This window comes from Leptodactylus fuscus, chromosome 1 (assembly GCF_031893055.1).
Source record: "Leptodactylus fuscus isolate aLepFus1 chromosome 1, aLepFus1.hap2, whole genome shotgun sequence".
Classification (NCBI taxonomy): domain Eukaryota; kingdom Metazoa; phylum Chordata; class Amphibia; order Anura; family Leptodactylidae; genus Leptodactylus; species Leptodactylus fuscus.
This window is the reverse complement of record NC_134265.1, coordinates 110,272,421-110,292,972: the sequence shown is the minus strand read 5'-3', so window position 1 is coordinate 110,292,972 and position 20,552 is coordinate 110,272,421. Positions and strand designations below refer to the sequence as shown.

Here is a 20,552-nt window from a genome sequence, read left to right as displayed (position 1 = left end):
TCAGAAGGCAGTTTTAGTTTATGTTACGTCATTTTATCAATACAAAAGTATCATTATTACAAATGTTATTAGAAGTTGCGGAAACCACCACTGTTCCCAGACCGCGATACGAATTCTTGTACCAGAAACCTTTCTTGGTCAGTGTCCAGCACTGTGAGAGGTATTGTCAATGTTCAGATACATACATTAAATAATAAAGAAATAAAAAGAATGTTGTAAATTGTGTTAATATCAATGTCAGCAAAGTGAAGAGAGTTAAACATACACTTCAGAGTCTTGCAGATGTGGCCTCTTGTTTCTCCACTATCTCATGTAGAAAACCGTAAAATGGTCACCAGTATAGGATGGTAGCATAGATGCTGTGGAATAAGAACTAGCTACGCATAACCGTACTTAGTGTGGTTCCTTAAATTTTCTAAGAAAAAGACTGCAATAAAAAAAATTGATGTTTAGCTTTTTTTTAAAAATGTGTCCTGCGTCCCTTGTGGAGACAATTTCTTTTGCAGATTTGAATTTCTAGGCTTCCTGGCAATCCACATCACATAACTTGCTGCAAGGTCATAATGTTTTTGCCATAACAGCTTGTGGTAGACAAAAAAATAGACTGAAGCGACAGAAAAGACTGTTTTTTGTATTACCTTCTGCACACAGGGTTGCATAACCTTTTCCTCTGCATAAAATATAGGAACGTATTAAATAAAGTTTTATTACTTGGGCTTCATCATAATGAATTGGCAGATGATGAAGCTACCGGACAGTTAAAGAAATCTTGGCTGACCAGGCGTGGATAACCTTCTAACACACGAACTTGTACAGGATCAAACTTCCAGTAATATCGCCCCCGCAGGAAGTAAGCAAAACCTGCAAGGAAAGGTCAAAGATGGTAAATTTGATTGTGAGCAAATATTTCCAAGCATGTGTTGGGATAGGAATAAGGATAACAACATTTGCTTACATCTCAGTGAATGAAAATTGTGCTTTCTCCCCTTATTGTAATGTTTAATCTGAGCACATAAGACCATAGCAACATCTGCTATATGATCAGGATAGGAGAAGATTTTCCTTGGTCTGATGATAGTGATAAATCCAATAATCTATTCTAAATTTTATCTCTGTTAAATATGTGTTATGGGGCATCTTCTGGATTTTAATGTAAACCAAAATTTGGAGCCATTCAGAGTATGGATGAAGCATCTCCTATCTTTGTATTACTACTTATATGCCCAGATCTCAACCGTTCCGATGCTGGAAGCTGCCAACAGGTGTATAATACAGTGGGCATCCTCTTCAATTGGAGAAGGCTCAGCTTCTGAACCCTCCTCATACAACTGGCCCAACATTTATCCAAAACCCAAAATGAACTATAAATAAATTAAAAATAAAATATTTTATAAAAATTTCAAGCCCTAGGACAGTGATGGCGAACCTTTTAGAGACAGAGTGCCCAAACTGCAGCCCAAAACCGATTAATTTATCACAAAGTGCCAACACAGCAATTTAACCTTAATACTGTGCGGATCCACAATTGTGGACAGTTACAGATTTGCAAAACATGGTCGTGTGAATAGAGCTTTAGAACAATTAATGCTCACTATTTACATCGCACAGATGTGTTTTATAGTGACCGTACAATGTTATTATGACCTGTAATAATATCATGTCTGCTATTAAACAGATACTGTGTGATATAAATAGTGAAGGGCCCTCCTTAGTCCAGGCTGCGCCACAGTGACCCACACGCAGTCCAATCTGCTCCACAGTGGCCCACACACAGTATAATCTGCTCCACAGTGACCCGCACACAGTACAATTTGCTTCACAGTGGCCCCTACACAATATAATATGTTTCACAGATGAGTACCCACAGAGAGGGCTCTGAGTGTTACCTCTGTTACCCGTGCCATAGGTTCACCATCACGGCCCTAGGAGGCTTCAAGCATTAGATTGCTTTAGATTTGCATTAGATTAGCATTAGATTTGCTGTAGACTGCAAAATGAAGTCTTAAAGCTCACAATCTGAGGCCTGGTTCACATCCCCTGAACATTAACTTAATCTGCATAAAAAAGCGGTTACCTTAAGAAACCCTAAGACACCATAGACTATAATGGGGTCCATGTGGTTTCCGCACGAAAAATGCAGAGAGAAAAGCGCTGCTTGCAGTGACCCAAAGACAGATGTGAACCGGGCCTGAGAGGACTGATCCTGGACAATGCTGTCAAAAACCCAGTAGTTATGGAGCTGTAATATTGTGGTGGACGTTGTGATATTTACAACATGTAAGGCTAGGTTCATAGTATTACTTGAACTACGTTTGGGGTTTCTGTCCCTGAACACGCTTAAAAAAATGTATTTTTTTGGGCAGAAAACTGACGGAAACCTGGTGGACCATATTATAGTCTATAGGGTACACGATTTTTAAGTGAGTTAGCTTTGCATTTTTCAGTTCCCCAAGCAGACCTGAAAAACAAAGAGCCAAACACTAGTGTGAACCTAGCGTAATAAAGTTTTTTCTTTGGGATTTCTTGAAAGTTTTTCATATCCATACAAAATTTCCCCTCTCTAAGGACACAAGGTAGTTTGTACTTTAATGCACAGCAACTTACTTCATATTTTCCCTCTCAGTCTTCCAAAACTCATAACTTTTTTTTATTTTCCTGTCAACATAGCTATGTGAGGGCTTATTCTTTGCGTGATAAATTTGTACTTTCATTTGGCACCATTTTTGGGTACATATAATGTTTTGATTAGCTCTTATTAAAGGGTTGGCCACTTTCAGACCAATATTGACAAACAAATGTACAATAATAAGATATACAATTTTCCAATATATTTTCTGTATTAATTCCTCACAGTTTTCTAGATCTCGGCTTGCTGTCATTCATTCTGTTACTTGTAGGAGATAAAACTCTGACCATGGTCATGTGATAAGCACACAGGTGCCGCTCGTTCTAATCACAGCACAATAATCAGACATCTGCCTGGTAATCAGCTGTGCACCTGTGTGTTTATCACATGACCAGGGAGCATAAATCACATGACCATGGTCAGACTATTATCCACTACAAGTAACAGAATGAATGACAGCAAGCCGAAATCTAGAAAACTGAGGAATTGATACAGAAAGTATATTGGAAAATTGTATATCTTTTTATTGTACATTTGTTTGTCAATATTGGTCTGAAAGTGGCCAACCCCTTTAATGTGTTTTGGAGGTCCATGTGAAATAACACACAATTCTATCAGAATTTTTTGCATTCACTCTGCACTAAAAATTGACAAGGGAACTTTGGCAGGTCATAACAGTTGTGGCGATATCATATCTGTATTGGTTTTATGTTTTACAGTTTTTCAAATAAAACGTCCTCTTTTGAAAAATAACGATTTTCCTGGAATGACCGTATTCTGATACCTATAACCTTTTTACTGTTTCAAGATAAGTCAGGGCTCTTAGTTTGCGAGGCAAGTTGTACTTTTTATTGGTACCAATTTTTGGTATGTAAGGATTTTTTATCATTTTTATTGCTATTTTTGGGGAAAGCAAAGTGACCAAAATAAGTTATTTTGCACACTGTGGTATGTATATTTTTATAAGGCGTTCTCCTTACGGGATTAATAATGCTATTTTTGGATAGTGTGGACTTATATGCACGTTTGTTTAATTTCTATGTGTTTTTTAAATGTAAAGGTGTGCTTTTTGAACTTTTTTTTTAATACTTGTTTATTTTTAACCTTTTTCTCTGTACCACAAGGGAACGTGAACCTGGGATCCCTGAACCACAGTTCAATGTACTGCAATACATACTACAGAGTATTGCAGTACATCACACTCAGACTCCCTATGTGTGATGTGCATAGACAGTCAGGAGGCCTTTGCTCAGCCTCCTGGCAACCCTTTGGACCCCACAATATTATCATGGGGGTCCGAGGATGATCTTGCCCCCGAACCTACTGGATGCCATGGTCGCTAGTGATCATGGCATCCACGGGGTTAATCCTCCGGAGTCGGAGAATCTTCTGACTCCTTAGCTCGTGGCATTACAGTGCCATACTATTACGGTGTTGACCATTAACTACGTAATAGTATGAAGCTGAGGGGAAAGGGATTAAATAACTTAATAAGCAGTTTGTTACCACCACATAGCATCTTAATCCAGGCCAGCAGATACATTGGATAAGTTATCCTGAATCAAATGTTCTTTTTCCCCGTGAATCATTGCCTCTGTTGCTAAGATATTAGTACTTTTGTGTTTTGTGCAACAAGGGTATTGCTCCAACGAGGTCATTTATGTATTGATAGAAACAGCAATATCTCAGCAATTGAGGTGCTAATTAACCATTCTAAGGATTGCTCATAGGGGAGTATATGGTGATGTATGGAGGCTCCATAAAACAGCATACAGAGCCCTCACAACTCCATATGCTGTACTGTAGGGACCTTGTGTGGCTCAATAGGGGCTGCCTGCACATAGCTTTGTTGCCTCAAGCAATTGTCATATGCTTCATGGGTATTCATGCATTTCTGAAACTAGAGGCAAGAGTTAGCTTAGAGAGGATGTATCTTCTCACCATGTTCATCCTGGAAGGCGGCATCTATGTTTGTGGGCACCCCTCTCCAGTCACTCATGCTTCTGGAGTGTCTATTTTCTATTCGTCGTTTGTCAGTATTGAGTCGCCAGTATTCTGCTCCTCTGAAGACATATGTCTTCTTGCTCTTGTTAGTACCCCACAAAAACGCAGCTTGAACATTAGATACAGATAATCCAAGATCCGATATCTGGAAGGGACCTGTAGCTTGTAACTTCCCATCAAATATCCAGTACTTTGAGCCTATAAAAATAACAATTTAAATATTAACTATATTGTATAATCCTTTACTTTCTGTAGCTGTACGCACACTTTGTGATATGTTGAGATTGCTAATAAGTAATACAGATACATCAAGATGTCATAATGCTCTAATATGCTCCAGGGAAGTTCTGACCTAAGTGTTAGTATAAAATACTTTTGATCTGTGCCCTACATAATTGTCAATACATTATTTTTATATTAATATACAAAAATCAACCAATGCGTGTGAACCTTATGCTCCCTGTGTCTGTTAGCTGTCTGTCAATGCCCCTATCTTATAATATTTGAAATATTGTGCCTTGGGGTTGGTTGCTTCATGGGGCAGTTTTGCTGGCAGAAGCTTCATTATCTGCTGTGCCTCAGGGTTAGTAGGACATGCTGCGGCATCAGAGTACAGACATACAACAAAGGCCTAAGAATGTGAGATGATCCACGGACCTGCCCTAGCTTGCACCTACACACTAAATGCACAATGTTAGTTATAATAGGTTAACAATCACCTCTATATAAGGCAATATCTACATCTGTTCTTTGTGTTATTACCTGTAGCCTGTCTCAATAGGGCACTGTTTGCCACAACACAGCTACAATGCATAATTTACTTTATAGAAAGCACTAATATACTCCTATTACTTGGGAAATAATGGTGCTGCACTGCTGCCTGTCCAGTAATAGCTTCCGACTTCAAATATTGATCAGCTGCGAATATGCAAACACAAAAAAGCTGTCCTGCCGAAGTCCTTGACCAATAGCGACTGAGCAATATACATGTATTGAATGGGGAGAAAAGAGAATGGCGCTGACGGTGGGGCATTAGCTCCCCAAGAACAAACAAATTTGCCAGCCTGAGGGAGAGCCTGATGGCCCTTTACACACTAGATGGTTCAATGGTGGCAGATTTGGGCAATCCACATCTAATGTATGGCCAGCTTGAGCGCAGCAAAAATAACAAGGCTAGAAAATGATGTCCTATCCTCAAGATAAGACATAAGCATGGACAAATCTAACAGGGGAGCATAAACAGCAGCTGCTATAGGGCCCAACATAAGTTGGTCCATTTCAAGTGAGACCTAGTGATAAATAAGGATGATTGAAAGGGATACGGAAAACCCAAATAGTAAGATATCATAATCCATGAATTCTCCTGTGATGTCACAGTCTACACAATGACCATTATGTGTGCATTATTCCTGTGCTATAAATTTGTAGTGGCCATTATCCCTGTACTGTGACATTACTGCCTTTAATATTCTTGCACTGTAATGCCACTAAGTGTATTATCCTACTGCTGTAGCATCACTGTGTGCATTATCCCTGTACTGTGACATCACTCTGTAAATGAGTGTATCTCTGTACTGTGATACAACTGTGTGACATTACTGCGTGCATTATCCCTGTACTGTGACGTCACTCTGAAAATGAGTGTATCTCTGTACTGTGATACAACTGTGTGCATTATCCTGTACTGTTATATCACTGCCTTTATTATTCTTGCACTGTAATGTCACTAAGTGTATTAACCTACTGCTGTAGCATCACTGTGTGCATTATCCCTGTACTGTGACATCACTCTGAAAATGAGTGTATCTCTGTACTGTGATACAACTGTGTGACATTACTGCGTGCATTATCCCTGTACTGTGACGTCACTCTGAAAATGAGTGTATCTCTGTACTGTGATACAACTGTGTGACATTACTGCGTGCATTATCCCTGTACTGTGACGTCACTCTGAAAATGAGTGTATCTCTGTACTGTGATACAACTGTGTGACATTACTGCGTGCATTATCCCTGTACTGTGACGTCACTCTGAAAATGAGTGTATCTCTGTACTGTGATATAACAGTACAGGATAATGCACACAGTTGTATCACTGCCTTTATTATTCTTGCACTGTAATGTCACTAAGTGTATTAACCTACTGCTGTAGCATCACTGTGTGCATTATCCCTGTACTGTGACATCACTCTGAAAATGAGTGTATCTCTGTACTGTGATTCAACTATGTGCATTATTCTATACTGTTATATCACTGCCTTTATTATTCTTGCTCTGTAACGTCACTAAGTGTATTATCCTACTGTTGTGGCATCACTGTGTGCATTATCCCTGTACTGTGACATCACTCTGTAAATGAGTGTATCTCTGTACTGTGATATAACTGTGTGCATTATCCTATACTGTGAGATCACCAGATGCAGTTATCCTGTATAGTGACATTACTGCGTGCATTAATCCTGTACTGTGACATCACTGTGTACTTGTTACACACCTGGTAGGGCCACTTTAACCATAGGGCAAATGGTACATCTATACTAGGCTCTATGTTACTGGGGGCCTCGTCAGCCAACCCGGATTGAGCAAGACAGTCTCACATTTCAGGTTCTGTTACTCTGCTCTAGACTGCAGGCAGTTGAATGCCATTCAGGCTTTGACTAATAATGTGTTAGTCAGGAGACAATGATGATCTCTGAGCTGGAGACATCATTACAGCTGGAGCCTGCAGGCAACTCCATGGGATTAAGGGTAAGGAAGTTAATTTTTTTTTAAATTGTATGTATTAACTTTATTGGACATTAAGTGAGTGTTAATGTCAGTGTGGGGGCTATTTGAGGAGGCACTATTTCATGTGGGCCACTTGTGTAATATTAAATTATGTGTGTGTGTGTGTGTGGGGGGGGAACACAACTTATGAAACCTTTAAATGGGGCCCACTAATGTCTTAAAACAAAGCTGAGCCGTGGTCAGCTGTATGAGATAGTTGGGAGTCCCTGTACCCTCACCGATCAGTTGTTTTTAGCAACTGACTCTATAGACTGGTTAATGGCTGTACCACACCATTGCAGCCCAGGTCCCATTCAAGTGCATTGCACAGCCACTGCTCCATATACTATTATATACCATTATCAGTTTTCAGCTCTGTAACACTATATTCTATACATCTGATTTCTGGGTGTGACAGGTTGCGGATCCGCACTGATCTGATTTTGACCACCTATCCTAAAAACAGGCCATCAATATCTAGTCCTGGATAACCCCTTTAAATAAAAATGATTAAAGTAATGTAATGCTATTTACCATGGAAAAACCAGATGTTTCCAACAGAATCTTCTAAAGCAGCATCTACAGACTCAGGGATCCCTTTCCAATGTCTTGAAGCTAATGCTGGATATCCACTCTGAAGTTTCCCCCCTCTCAGGCGCCAAACATAGCCAGATCTAAAGAAGAACAGCTCTCCGCGGATTGTGGATACAGCATCAAAATCTGTTGTGCAGGCATCTGGCTAAAAAAACAAGTTGGATAAAAACGATATGCAGCCAAGTATATCAATTTATTTATTTATTTTCACAAAAGTTAACAGGCATGATGTGTATTAAACTGCATTACTATCATTACCTAATACTAATGCTTAAAGGCATTGTCTACGAATTATAGGAAACTTAGGGGTGGCCAAGGTGGGTGTAAAACAAAGTCATACTCACCTATCCCAGGAGTTCCATTGTACAGTCCTGGTTTCCTTTTCTTCCCATGCCGGGACTCGCTAGGCAGGCAGCGGAGAGGCGATCATGCCTCAGCAATCACTGGTAAGGATCTGGTGATGTATTTGAGTGACGTCACTGGTCCCTCAACAGGTTTTAGAACCACCCCAGAGTTTCCTATAATTCCTGAACAACCCCTTTAAAGGCAATGTCAATCACTGAACACCATGTTTCTTTATCTACAGTATATAAATTAACAAGTCATAATTTATTGATATACAAGAGCTGAATACATACTGTTTTGTTATTCAGTTTAATATGAATCTGTCAATAAGGTCTTTCATTCAGCACACATCTATATTTTTTCACATCTGTTTAGCAAATCCATTTAACATATGCAAAAAAAAAAAAAAAAAAAAGTCTAGCTATCTGTTGACAGACTCAGGGCTCGTTCACATCTGCGTTCTTCTTTCCTTATTGCAGGTTTCCGTTTCCTGCATAAAACAGATGCAGGAGACGGAAGCCTGCAGGAGACTTTCTCACCCATTCATTTGAATGGGTGAGAAAGCTGTCCGGCCGTGCGCGGCAGTGAGCGTTTTGCGCTCTCCGCCGCGAAACCGGGTTTTATAATCCGGACACAGAGTCGAACATGCAGTACTCTGTGTCCGGATAAAAAAATCCGGTTTCGCGGCGGAGAGCGCAAAACGCTCACCGCCGCGCACGGCTGGACCCGGTCTATGGTTTCCGTCTTCTGGCATGCAGAAGACGGAAACCATAGTACGGAGACCCCAGACGCAGGTGTGAACCCAGCGTCAGTGTTAGAGATCGGAAATGGGAGGATGAGTCCACTGTGCGGCTTCTCTGCTCTGCTTGATCTGATTTACAACATGGGTAATCAGCCTAAGGCCGGGGGCCCACGGGCCGGAAACGCCGCGATTTGGCCACAATGGAAACGCTGTGGGAAAAATCGTGGCGTTTTACAGTACTTTCAACGTGGATGGGATTCATGCGAATCCCATGCCCACTTTGCGGAAAAAAAAATCACAGCGCGTTGCGGTTTTGAAAATCGCAGCATGTCAATTATATCTACAGAAACGCCGGCGGCTTTCCTTTAGATATAATTGTAACAAAGTCCGTGAAGGAAAACTCCATGAACTTTCTGTTCAAAGAGCTGCGGGAAGTACCACAATGCGTTCATGCCGCGGTTGTTCCCGCAGCGCTTTAGCGCGGCAGTTCTGGCCCGTAGGGCCTTAGCCTAAAACAGCATTCACATTTTTTAAAGGAGTTGTCTAGGATGTACAGCTTTGAGCTAGAAGACTGGGCAAGGTGTACAAAAACATACTCACCTGTTCCTGGTGCTCTGGTGTCCGGTCCAGTAACACTCTAGTGCTTCATTTGGAAGTCCTTGCCCCACATGACTGCTAAGGACAATCAGAGGCCTAAGGAAAGGAACTGAGACGTCACTTCCACACATAACCTGTGACGTCCCATGCCCTCGGTTGGCTTCAGTGGTCATGTGAGGTGTGGACTTCCGCCCAAAGAAGACCCCAGGAGCAGCAGGACGGGACCATGGTGGGAGACACTGGAGCCCTGGGGATAGGGGAGTATGATTTTTAGTTTTTTTTTTTTTTTTACACTTCCCTGGCCTCTTTGCTCAAAACTGTATATCCTAGACAATCTTTTTAAATTAGAAAGTACAATGAGGCTTTCCTTATAAGCACTTCTGTAAAGTGTATAAAAAATAAATAAAAAATCAGCCAATTTTCTTGTCCTTTTTCCACATCTCATTTTCTACCTAATGTAGAATATTCAAAATGATCCAGTAGTCACAAGCATATGTGTCTGTACAGATAGACATATCATGAAACCCAGAACATCCCCTCTCTATTGAGCAATATTGCCCTAAGAGGATATTGGAAAGAGTTGACGTGAAGAATTTGCATAAACAGATACAATTATTAAACAAACCTCAGAATAAGGGATCTCATTGCTTTCAGGCTCAAGCTGACGGCTTTCTGGCTTTGTGGTTGGAGCTGAAGTTGGAGTTTGTGGAGCACCATATAGGTATTGAATTCCCTGTTTATCATCTGTACCAAGACTGAGTGGATAGCGGAAGGTGTAGAATGGAGACATCAGAGACTTGGACACTGAGGAATGTTGTAGGCCAAGCACATGGCCAAACTCATGTGCAGCTACTTGTAAAAGGTCTGTTCCTACATTGGATGAAAGTGAATATATATTACCATAAATGCCACGTATCAGCTGCAGATTTTTCTGTAGTAAAGAGATATATACTATAGATGATAGATCCTTTAGTTTGAGAGTAATGGATGCTACTTACCTAAATTGTTTCCAATGGTCCAAGCTTCATCGTAGTCAAAGTGTACATCTCCTTCACGATGTGTTTTTGGAAAAAAAGCATGAGCAAGAATACCTCCAGGACCATCAAATGGTAGGTTGTCTCCATGCCAGTACCTGGAAAACAATAAGTTTATTGTGGTATTGCACTGTATATAAAGCACCATAAGAAAAGGTAAAAACTAGATAACATCATTTACGATGGACTAATCTCAGTTCTCAGCTATACCACTGACATTAGTGCCAAACTTTGAGACTCCAAGCTGACTATAGACTTGCATTCGACAACGTCTTTCTGCTCGGCCCAAATGAACATGCACATTAAGGCCCTAATGGACGGGCTGATATTTAGGGCAATGAACACTACTAGGAACACTTGTTGCCATTAGCAGCCCTGTCTAATAATACTATCGAGCAGCTGACGAATAAGAAGATACGTGCTGGTTGGCTGACCGCATCTTTTATGCAGGAAAACTGATGCAGATTATTATATTTTTTTCTTCTTTTTTGATGTAGATTTTATTTTTCCTATCAGTATGTCTTTGTAGATTGGGAGGAAGCCCACGCAAACACAGGGAGAACATAGAAATGCCTTGCAGATGTTGTTCCTGGTGGGATTCGAACCCAGGACTCCAGTGTTGCAAGGCTGAAGTGCTAACCACTGAGCCACCATGTTGCCCCTGCTGATGCAGATTATTGTTAGCAGATTGTCCTGTGTTACAAGGGAAATGCCGCCAATAAGCCATGTAACCGAATGGAAAAGGAACGATTGTAGCAGAGATCATTAAGTCAGTATAAATGAGTGCCAATCAATGGGTTTCTTGTTGATCAGCATTCCTTGGGACTAAGATCTGGCTGTCTAATACAAGCTATAGACTCAGCCAAACATGTTATTTCAGCAGGGAGAGGGAGTTGACAGTTGTCAGACAACAATGAGGCTAACTGCACAGGTTATAGGCCTTCTGGATTTTTGTTATTTTTATTGAGAAGTATTTTGTTACAATGTTAAAGACAATATTAATAGTTACTATTCCCTTTAATCCCCTTGGTGTAGTTTTATTAAATTTTGAATTTTTTTTAAAGAACAGTGCAATAAATTATGAAAACTAGGGTACAAAAGAAAAAACTAGTCAAAACAAGGGACAATACTATTTTTAGTCCAAAATCTATACATTGACAAAGAGACTAACAAACAAAACAAGAGAAAAAATAGGAGGGAGATGAAAGGGGAGTGAAAGGAGGATGAGATCAGAGACCATGCATGATACAATATGAATACTAAGGGGACCATATGGACTGGAAGGCCTCCATTGTGTTAAGTGTAGTAGTGAGGTATTCCATACTCCTAACATCTTTAAATGTGGGCTACTAGTGTAGGGCCAGTGGGTGGCTGAGGACCCTTCCATTGGAGGGCCTCTCGGGGTCTTAGCCACAGTGCAAAGATACAAGAACAGTTTGGACATTTTCTTACCTAGATGTTTGGGTGGCAGATTGAGGAGGTAGAATAGGGGATCCAGTGGAATGCCCTGGAGAAAAAGTGTGTCAGTCATATTCCTTATTTCCAACCAGTAGGGGCGGATCAATGGGCAGTCCCCCCCCCCCCCAAAAAAAAAAAAAAAAAAAACGTAGCTGGGTACCCACCTCCGAGAGGCATCTCCAGCAGGAAGAGGGGATACTGGGATTAAGAGTATGGAGAAGGGCTGAGTTAGGGTACCAGTGCATCAAAAGTTTGTATTGAGATCTGCTTACCGAAATCCTCAGTCCAATGAGTCATGTATTTGTGGGTCATACCTCTGCTATTCTTCATAGAAATGTAGGAATTAAATAAAAGCTGGGCGTTATCAGTTATGGGGGTGTCCCTACAAAATCTGATACTGTACAACCAGTTGTAACAATGTGAGATTGTGTAGGTCCATAGCCATTTAACAATGGAAATGGTACCACCAAGTTGTCGATTTATTTATATACAGTATATTCAGGAGACAAGCAGAGGAACAACATAATGCTAAGATGTAAAAATGTTGCTCCAAAATTGTTATATCATGGGGAACACAAGTATTTACTAAGCCAGACATGTCAGGATAGCTGATGGATTCTGTGTTATGTTGTTCATTCTTATCACTAGTACATTATATGTAGAGGCAAAGTTGTATCCATAGCAATGCTATGGCAATGCTACAAGTATGAGAACTAGAGGTATAATATTCTTTGTAGAACATTTGCAGAGCAAGACTTGACAGTTCTAGTTATAAATCATGGGGCTTGATGCTTTCATCCCAGGAGGAGATTCTGAAGTATTTTGGCAGTCTACCAAGCTGGAATGTCTCTGGATGGTAGAATTTTTTTTTACTAGAAGAATAGGGAGTTAAGTTTACTGTTGTGATGTGAAGAAGCATGAAACAGTACTGTGCACCTTCAGATATTGAGAATTTTTATCATAGTATCAAATCGTATACCTATTGTACATTAAGATCGGGGCCCCATGTAGTGCAAAGATCGCAGTGTTTTATATTAATTGCAAGGTGGATTTAATTCTGCCTAATCCCATCCACACATTGCAGAAATAAAATGCACATCATGTCAATTATATCCATGGAAAAGCTGATGGTTTCTGTATAGGTATAATAAAAGCAGAAAGTCCGCAGAGGAAAACTCTGCAAACTTTCTGTGAAAAGCCATGTGCTTTTTGGCTGTAGCTTGCTACGTGGGCCTTAGCTTAAAGCAGTATCTGGATCCTACCTTTAGGCACAAACCTAGCAATTTAAATAAAATGTAATTAATTTTTTTCTTTAATGTAAAATTCAATGACTGTACTCAAAGTAACGTGTTTGTGTGGTATTTTTGTCATGTGGCAGGTGTCAACTTAAAGAGAAAATATGAGTAAGGGGGTAGAATATGATTTTTTGTAACTACAGTATATTTTAGGCTTTATTTGTGTATGAAGGGTAAAAATTGTCTCAGCAGTAAAAGAGTTAAATTTACATATATAAAAAAAATTGAGAGTCTACAGTAGTTGATACCTTTTTTAATGGCTAACTAAAATGATGACAGATTGCAAGCTTTTGAGATTACTTAGGCCTCTTCATCAGGCATGGTTTAAACACAATTTCTGAAGGAAGCATATTTATGCAAAAAGGGACACACAGGAATAGAATGATTGGTGGGAGAGTAGATGGTAATTGGCACACACAAGTAAACAAATCATCAGTTCACAAGGCCCTTATCAGTTCAATGAGTGGTCTTTATGGTTGCTTTGATTAGTGATGTGATGGCTTATTCCTGTAGAGGGACATAAACCCATGTGACAGATTCAACCCCCCACCCTTCCTGGAGTGTGTCAAACAAAGTCATAAGCTTATATTCGCACACTTTCCTGTCTTTTTTGGATTTGAAATTTCCCCTTAAAACCAAAACTTTCATGTCATCGATGATATTATGATCTTGATTGCAAAAGTGTTTTGGCTCAGGAAGGGCCATTCTCTGCTCTGTATTCTTGTGGCGGTGTGAGTTCATCCACATTCTCAGGAATACAAGATCCCAGGTTCCTATGCCTGCACCACACCTAGTGTGGTGTATTTAATATTATGCATCAAATGTCCTACTGGGGACCTGTATGTGGGGGAGACTGGTCAGAAACTTAGAAATATTGCAGAAATATCTGCAAAAAAAAAAAAAGCAGTTTTTCTGCACGGGACTTCAGCCCTAGGCTAAGACACCACATTGTGGAAATGAAACAGAAAAAAAATGTTTTGTTTTACAGTACCAGTAAAGTGAATTGGATTGTAGCTAATCCCATGCACACATTGTGGAAGAAAAATGTAGTGCAAAAGCTGCTTTTTGAAAAACGCAGCATGTCAATTTTAGCTGTGGAAACGCAAGCACTTCCCTTTAGATTTAGGCTAAGGCCCCATTCTGCGGGGCCTTACCCTAAATCTTTAGCTTTTTTTGTTGCAGATTTTCCTGTGGTTTTTTTGAGCCAAAGTCAAGAATGGCTACAAAAGGAATGGGAAATATATAGAAAGTTCTTATATTTCTACCTACTACTCAATCCACTCCCGGCTTTAGCTTAAAAAACCGCAACAAAAAAAGCTGCGTTTCCGCAATGTGGAGCTTTAGGCTAAGGCCCCACGGGCCGGAACGGCCGCGCTAAAGCGCAGCCACAGAGTGAACGCATTGTGGTTCTTCGCACACCGCTTTGAACAGAAAGTTCACAGAGTTTTCCTCCGCTGACTTTCTGTTACAATTATATCTATGGGAAAGCCGTTGGCATTTCCATAGATATAATTGACATGCTGCGATTTTCAAAACCACCATGATTTTTACCGCGTCGTTTCCACTGCGGCCAAATTGCGGTGTTTCCGGCCCGTAGGGCCCCGGCCTTAGCCTTAATAAGGAATGAAAACCTGTAGAGAAAAATGGTTCAAAAATGCAATGAAAGGCTAAGGTCTCTGACTGCTGCAGAATTGCAAGTGTTTTCCCTATTTATTTCATGACAGAGAAAAAAACGCAGAGAAAAACTCAGCAAAAACTTTTTGCTGAATTTTTTTCTGCTGCTTTTTTATAGCTTTGTTTCACAATGTGAGGATTTAACTAAAAAGCGCTTTCTGTATGTAAACTCACATAGGAAGAACAATTTTGTGCATGGGAGTCCTGGCAGCATATTCCCAAGGTCAACATCTCCCCTGTGTTTCATGCTGCCCTACTATAGTACATCATTGGAGACCTAAAAGAGCTGCTTTAATAACAAAATGAAAGGCATTAAATGCTAAAATTGGTATAATAGACCAAGTAAAAAAAGAACTGCCTTGGGGTCAATGCACACAGTTTTTTGGTGAGGATTTTGATGCTGAATCTGCGTCAGAATCCGCCTCCAAAAAAACGCCTCACAATAGAGTTCTATGTATTCCAATAGCTTTTTTTTCCACTAGCTTTTTTTTTTGCTAGCAGAAAAAAGAAGCTGACCTTTCTTCAGGCGGATTCCACCTGAAAAAACCAATGGGAGTCAATGGGAGGCGGACAAACACTGCTTCAAAAACCACTAGTGTTTTTTTTTCAAGATCTATACACTGTGCTGGAGGAAAAAACAAAAACTAAAAACACTCCAAAAAAACATTTTGTAATTCCTGAAGCAGATTTTTTCCTCTCCAAAATCTTCGCCAAAAAGCTCTGTGTGCATTGACCCTTGCATTATCTACTGTGCTGTGGAATTTCAAATGGAAGCCCTACACATGAAATCATTAAGGGCTAGTTCACACGGGGTTCCGCGTGAACCTAGTTCACACGGGGTTCCGCGTGAACGCATTCCATCGCGGCTTTCCGCTCCGGATTAGGCCCAAATGAATGGGCCTGGTCCAGAAGGTGGCGTTGCGAGGCGGACACCGTGGCTGAATCAGCCGCGGAATCCGCTTGAAGAAAGGGCAGCTTGCTTCTTTTTTCCGCGAGCGGGAACAAACTGCAACCAGCTCCCATTGATTTTGACGCAGATCCTGACCATTTTGCCCTGTGTGAACTAGCCCTAGAAGTACTTTTATATTCTACGCCAATGTCTTTCTCATGCTACGTACCGTGTGAAATCAATATTGATGTCAGCACGTCCTTCATGTACTTCAGTAAATGTCAAAGGAGTCACATCACTCCATACTCTAAGCGCTTCAGCAACAGTTTTTCTCACCTTTACCTTGCCAAGCTGCCAAGGAAAGCGGATAATCCTAAAACACAATGAGACAATGTTAGAAATCAATAGAGATTTATTTTTATTTTACTGTTCACAGATCCATGAAGTCTTGGACCATGTTCACAATTTCCACTGTGGAAGCAAATCTGTAACACATCTGTAACATAACCTAATGTTTAGAACATATCCCTGGCTAACTAGAGCAAGCTGAAGATTTAAGTATTTGTCCCAGAAATATATTGCAATCAAACATGTTTTATGTTACACATGTTTATTTCCTTTGTGTGTATTGGAACAACACAAAAAAGGGGGGAAAAAGTAGAAAATGATGCAATTTCAATCTAAAGTGACTGCTGTGACATGTAATATGCAATTAAATTTAGAGAAGGAGGATCCCATGGTCTGTGTGACATAAGCGGGTTTCTGATATCTCCAATTATTAGTGGTATATTATATAATGCACAATATAATGCTCTAGGCAGCAATGAGAAAAACCTTTTTTGTGACATTCCAAGCTAGGTGACAGGTGTGTTATCATCACTGCATGAGCCAAAGCAATTGCTAGAAGGAAAACAACACAGACATTGCAATAGAACTACAGAATTATAGGAGCAGGACAAATGGAGCACAGTTTAGTTAGAGTTAATTTTAAACAGAAAAATCATAGGAGAGGGGGCAGGGAGAATTTCTTCACTGTATGGCGTGTGATTGCAGTTAATCTCATTTTAAGTTTTTCTGCAATAGGGCAATTTTTTTGTAATACACTGTCAGATTTGCCATTGCCCATTACTGTTATTTTTGTTGCACCGTGATCTAACACTGTTCACATATCAAGGCCAAAAACCTAAGCTAACTCACAAATGGGTGTTGTAGAGTATATTGTGCAATATCTAATTTTTTTAAAAGTTTTTTTTCTTTGGCAATAGTGTTTTTTGTTACCCATTACAGAAAAACTGCCATTATCATGAATAATGCTCTTGACCAGGGGTAGGCAACCTTCAGCACTCCATCTGTTGTAAAACTACAACTCCCAACATGCATACTTGCTTTGCTGTTTTTGGAACTCCCATGCCAGTGAATCAAGCATGTTGGGAATTGTAATTTCACAGCAGTTGGAGTGTCGAAGTTTGCTGACCCCTGCTCTACTCTAATACTCATGACCAAGTCACCCTTTCTGTGCTTTTAGTGATTGGCTAATTTTCTTAAAATAGAGCTCAAAAAAAAAAAAAAAAAAAAGACACATAGACAAACATACAGTTCCAGAATTTTTGCCAATCACTATTCTATAAGAATTTGGGGGATATTGTCACTCCTTAGGGAGAGACCACCATATAGGTGTGTGGAGACTTGTTAAGCCTTTAGCACTCCACTTTGCAAGGAACTATGGGAAGAATATGCAAATCTGCCTTCCATGATGTAATTAGGAAGACAGTTGCTGCCTCATTGTTGCAAACCAATAGAGGGCGCTCACTGGAATGTGCAAGCCCGTCTTAAGACAGGATTCCAGTGAAACAACCCAATAATGGCTGAAGGCCTCTTGGAAGGTCGGGCATGAGGCTAAAGGGAGCAGCCATTATTGGGTTGTTTCACTGGAATCCTGTCTTAAGACGGGCTTGCACATTCCAGTGAGCGCCCTCTATTGGTTTGCAACAATGAGGCAGCAACTGTCTTCCTAATTACATCATGGAAGGCAGATTTGCATATTCTTCCCATAGTTCCTTGCAAAGTGGAGTGCTAAAGGCTTAACAAGTCTCCACACACCTATATGGTGGTCTCTCCCTAAGGAGTGACAATATCCCCCAAACCCTGTCTAAGCCTCTCACCTATACCAGGTTATAGTCCTCTCTACATCGGGCTGATGAGATCCAACCAGATCGAAACAGCTGTCCTCGATTGAGAGACTATACCTGGTATTAATCCCAGCGTCATTGCTAAACAAAGGCCTCTTGGAAGGTCGGGCATGAGGCTAAAGGGAGAAGCCATTATTGGGTTGTTTCACTGGAATCCTGTCTTAAGACGGGCTTGCACATTCCAGTGAGCGCCCTCTATTGGTTTGCAACAATGAGGCAGCAACTGTCTTCCTAATTACATCATGGAAGGCAGATTTGCATATTCTTCCCATAGTATTCTATAAGAAGTGAAGTATAATGATTGGAGAAAAAAAACAAAACAGGCCATCAACGTCTGCAAGTATTAACAATAAGAAAGTGGGTGCAACAGCAACACATTCAAGTGTCGGTGACACTGCACATTTAGGTCACAGCAGGATAGTGCATCCAAAAGTGATGTGATCTTGAGTCAGGTTTATGTGCGTTCCTCCTCCTCTAATGTTGTACCATATAATTTACTACAAGGCCTATCTGCACTGTCAAGCATGTCTCCTTCATCTTTTTCACTGACACAAATCCTGCTTGCAGGACTTTTCTCTTTGCATTTTAAAGTGGAATGGGGAACAGAACCCTCAAGCACTCACTAAGCGCAGATGTGAACTAACCCTTACTGCTACTAGTAGTTTTTTTTACTTCATCTCCCCCACAAAAAGTAATCTTACTTGTATGTAAGGTTTGTCTTGTCCCAACGTCCTCCAGAGAGCACAAACCGTTTTTGTCTATTGCGACCATTTGAAGAGTCTTCAGGTACAGGAATATCAGGTACACCACAGCGTGGAGGGTTCCAAGCATCATGAGGTCTGAGAATTCCCTTTGTATGAGGTTGTCGCGTCCATAACCGTGACTTCAAGGAGGGATTATCCTGCTCCTGTAGATAAAACAAGTTGAATTCTTCCTTTGAAGTAGACATTATAATAATTTGTCCTCTTTGTTGCCTGATTTTGGAAATTGAAATAATGTGTTCCATCTTCTACCACCTCCTATTTACAAAGAAAGGAGAAAGGTTGTACTTAAAGTCCTTGGGTATATCATGGGTATATTATAATCACTCATACATCATTAGGGATCTATGAGCAGGGCCTGAGATCAATCTCTACTAACATTCTTTTCAAGAATAAAAAAATATTATTTTGATATAAATTGTTCCAGCTTCAAATTTCCAGGGATATAACTTTTATACTGGGGTGCCAGCACTCCTTGTACTGTACCCATAAAGCACATGGGAATTTTTTTTTGTTTATTTTATTTATTTGGGGGGGGGGGTTGCTAGATTAAAAAATAATACTAAATGAAGGCTATAATATATATATATATATATATATATATATATATATATATATACAGTCCTATGAAAAAGTTTGGGCACCCCTATTAATCTTAATCATTTGTAGTTCTAAATATTTTGGTATTTGCAACAGCCATTTCAGTTTGATATATCTAATAACTGATGGACACAGTAATATTTCAGGATTGAAATGAGGTTTATTGTACTAACAGAAAATGCGCAATATGCATTAAACCAAAATTTGACCGGTGCAAAAGTATGGGCACCTCAACAGAAAAGTGACATTAATATTTAGTACATCCTCCTTTTGCAAAGATAACAGCCTCTAGTCGCTTCCTGTAGCTTTTAATCAGTTCCTGGATCCTGGATAAAGGTATTTTGGACAAACAATTCAAGTTCAGTTAAGTTAGATGGTCGCCGAGCATGGACAGCCCGCTTCAAATCATCCCACAGATGTTCAATGATATTCAGGTCTGGGGACTGGGATGGCCATTCCAGAACATTGTAATTGTTCCTCTGCATGAATGCCTGAGGATTTGGAGCGGTGTTTTGGATCATTGTCTTGCTGAAATATCCATCCCCGGCGTAACTTCAACTTCGTCACTGATTCTTGAACATTATTCTCAAGAATCTGCTGATACTGAGTGGAATCCATGCGACCCTCAACTTTAACAAGATTCCCGATGCCGGCATTGGCCACACAGCCCCAAAGCATGATGGAACCTCCACCAAATTTTACAGTGGGTAGCATGTGTTTTTCTTGGAATGCTGTTTCTTTTTGGACGCCATGCATAACGCCTTTTTTTATAACCAAACAACTCAATTTTTGTTTCCAAAATGAAGCTGCCTTGTCCAAATGTGCTTTTGCATACCTCAGGCAACTCTATTTGTGGCGTACGTGCAGAAACGGCTTCTTTCTCATCACTCTCCCATACAGCTTCTATTTGTGCAAAGTGCGCTGTATAGTTGACCGATGCACAGTGACACCATCTGCAGCAAGATGATGCTGCAGCTCT

General features: G+C 40.3%; 1 protein-coding gene across 1 annotated transcript in view; it reads right to left on the bottom strand.

Annotated features, from left to right (window-relative positions):
* Nucleotides 1-721: 721 nt before the first annotated feature.
* Nucleotides 722-20,552, bottom strand: part of MMP11 (matrix metallopeptidase 11) — a 37,354-nt gene continuing 17,523 nt past the window's right edge. Inside the window, exons 2-8 of the mRNA XM_075262579.1 lie at nt 18,914-19,119; nt 16,253-16,396; nt 10,672-10,805; nt 10,299-10,543; nt 7,930-8,134; nt 4,568-4,828; nt 722-861 (exon numbers count right to left, since the gene is read on the bottom strand). Coding sequence (XP_075118680.1) covers nt 722-861; nt 4,568-4,828; nt 7,930-8,134; nt 10,299-10,543; nt 10,672-10,805; nt 16,253-16,396; nt 18,914-19,119 — 1,335 coding nt within the window. The remainder of the gene's footprint in view (nt 862-4,567; nt 4,829-7,929; nt 8,135-10,298; nt 10,544-10,671; nt 10,806-16,252; nt 16,397-18,913; nt 19,120-20,552) is intronic.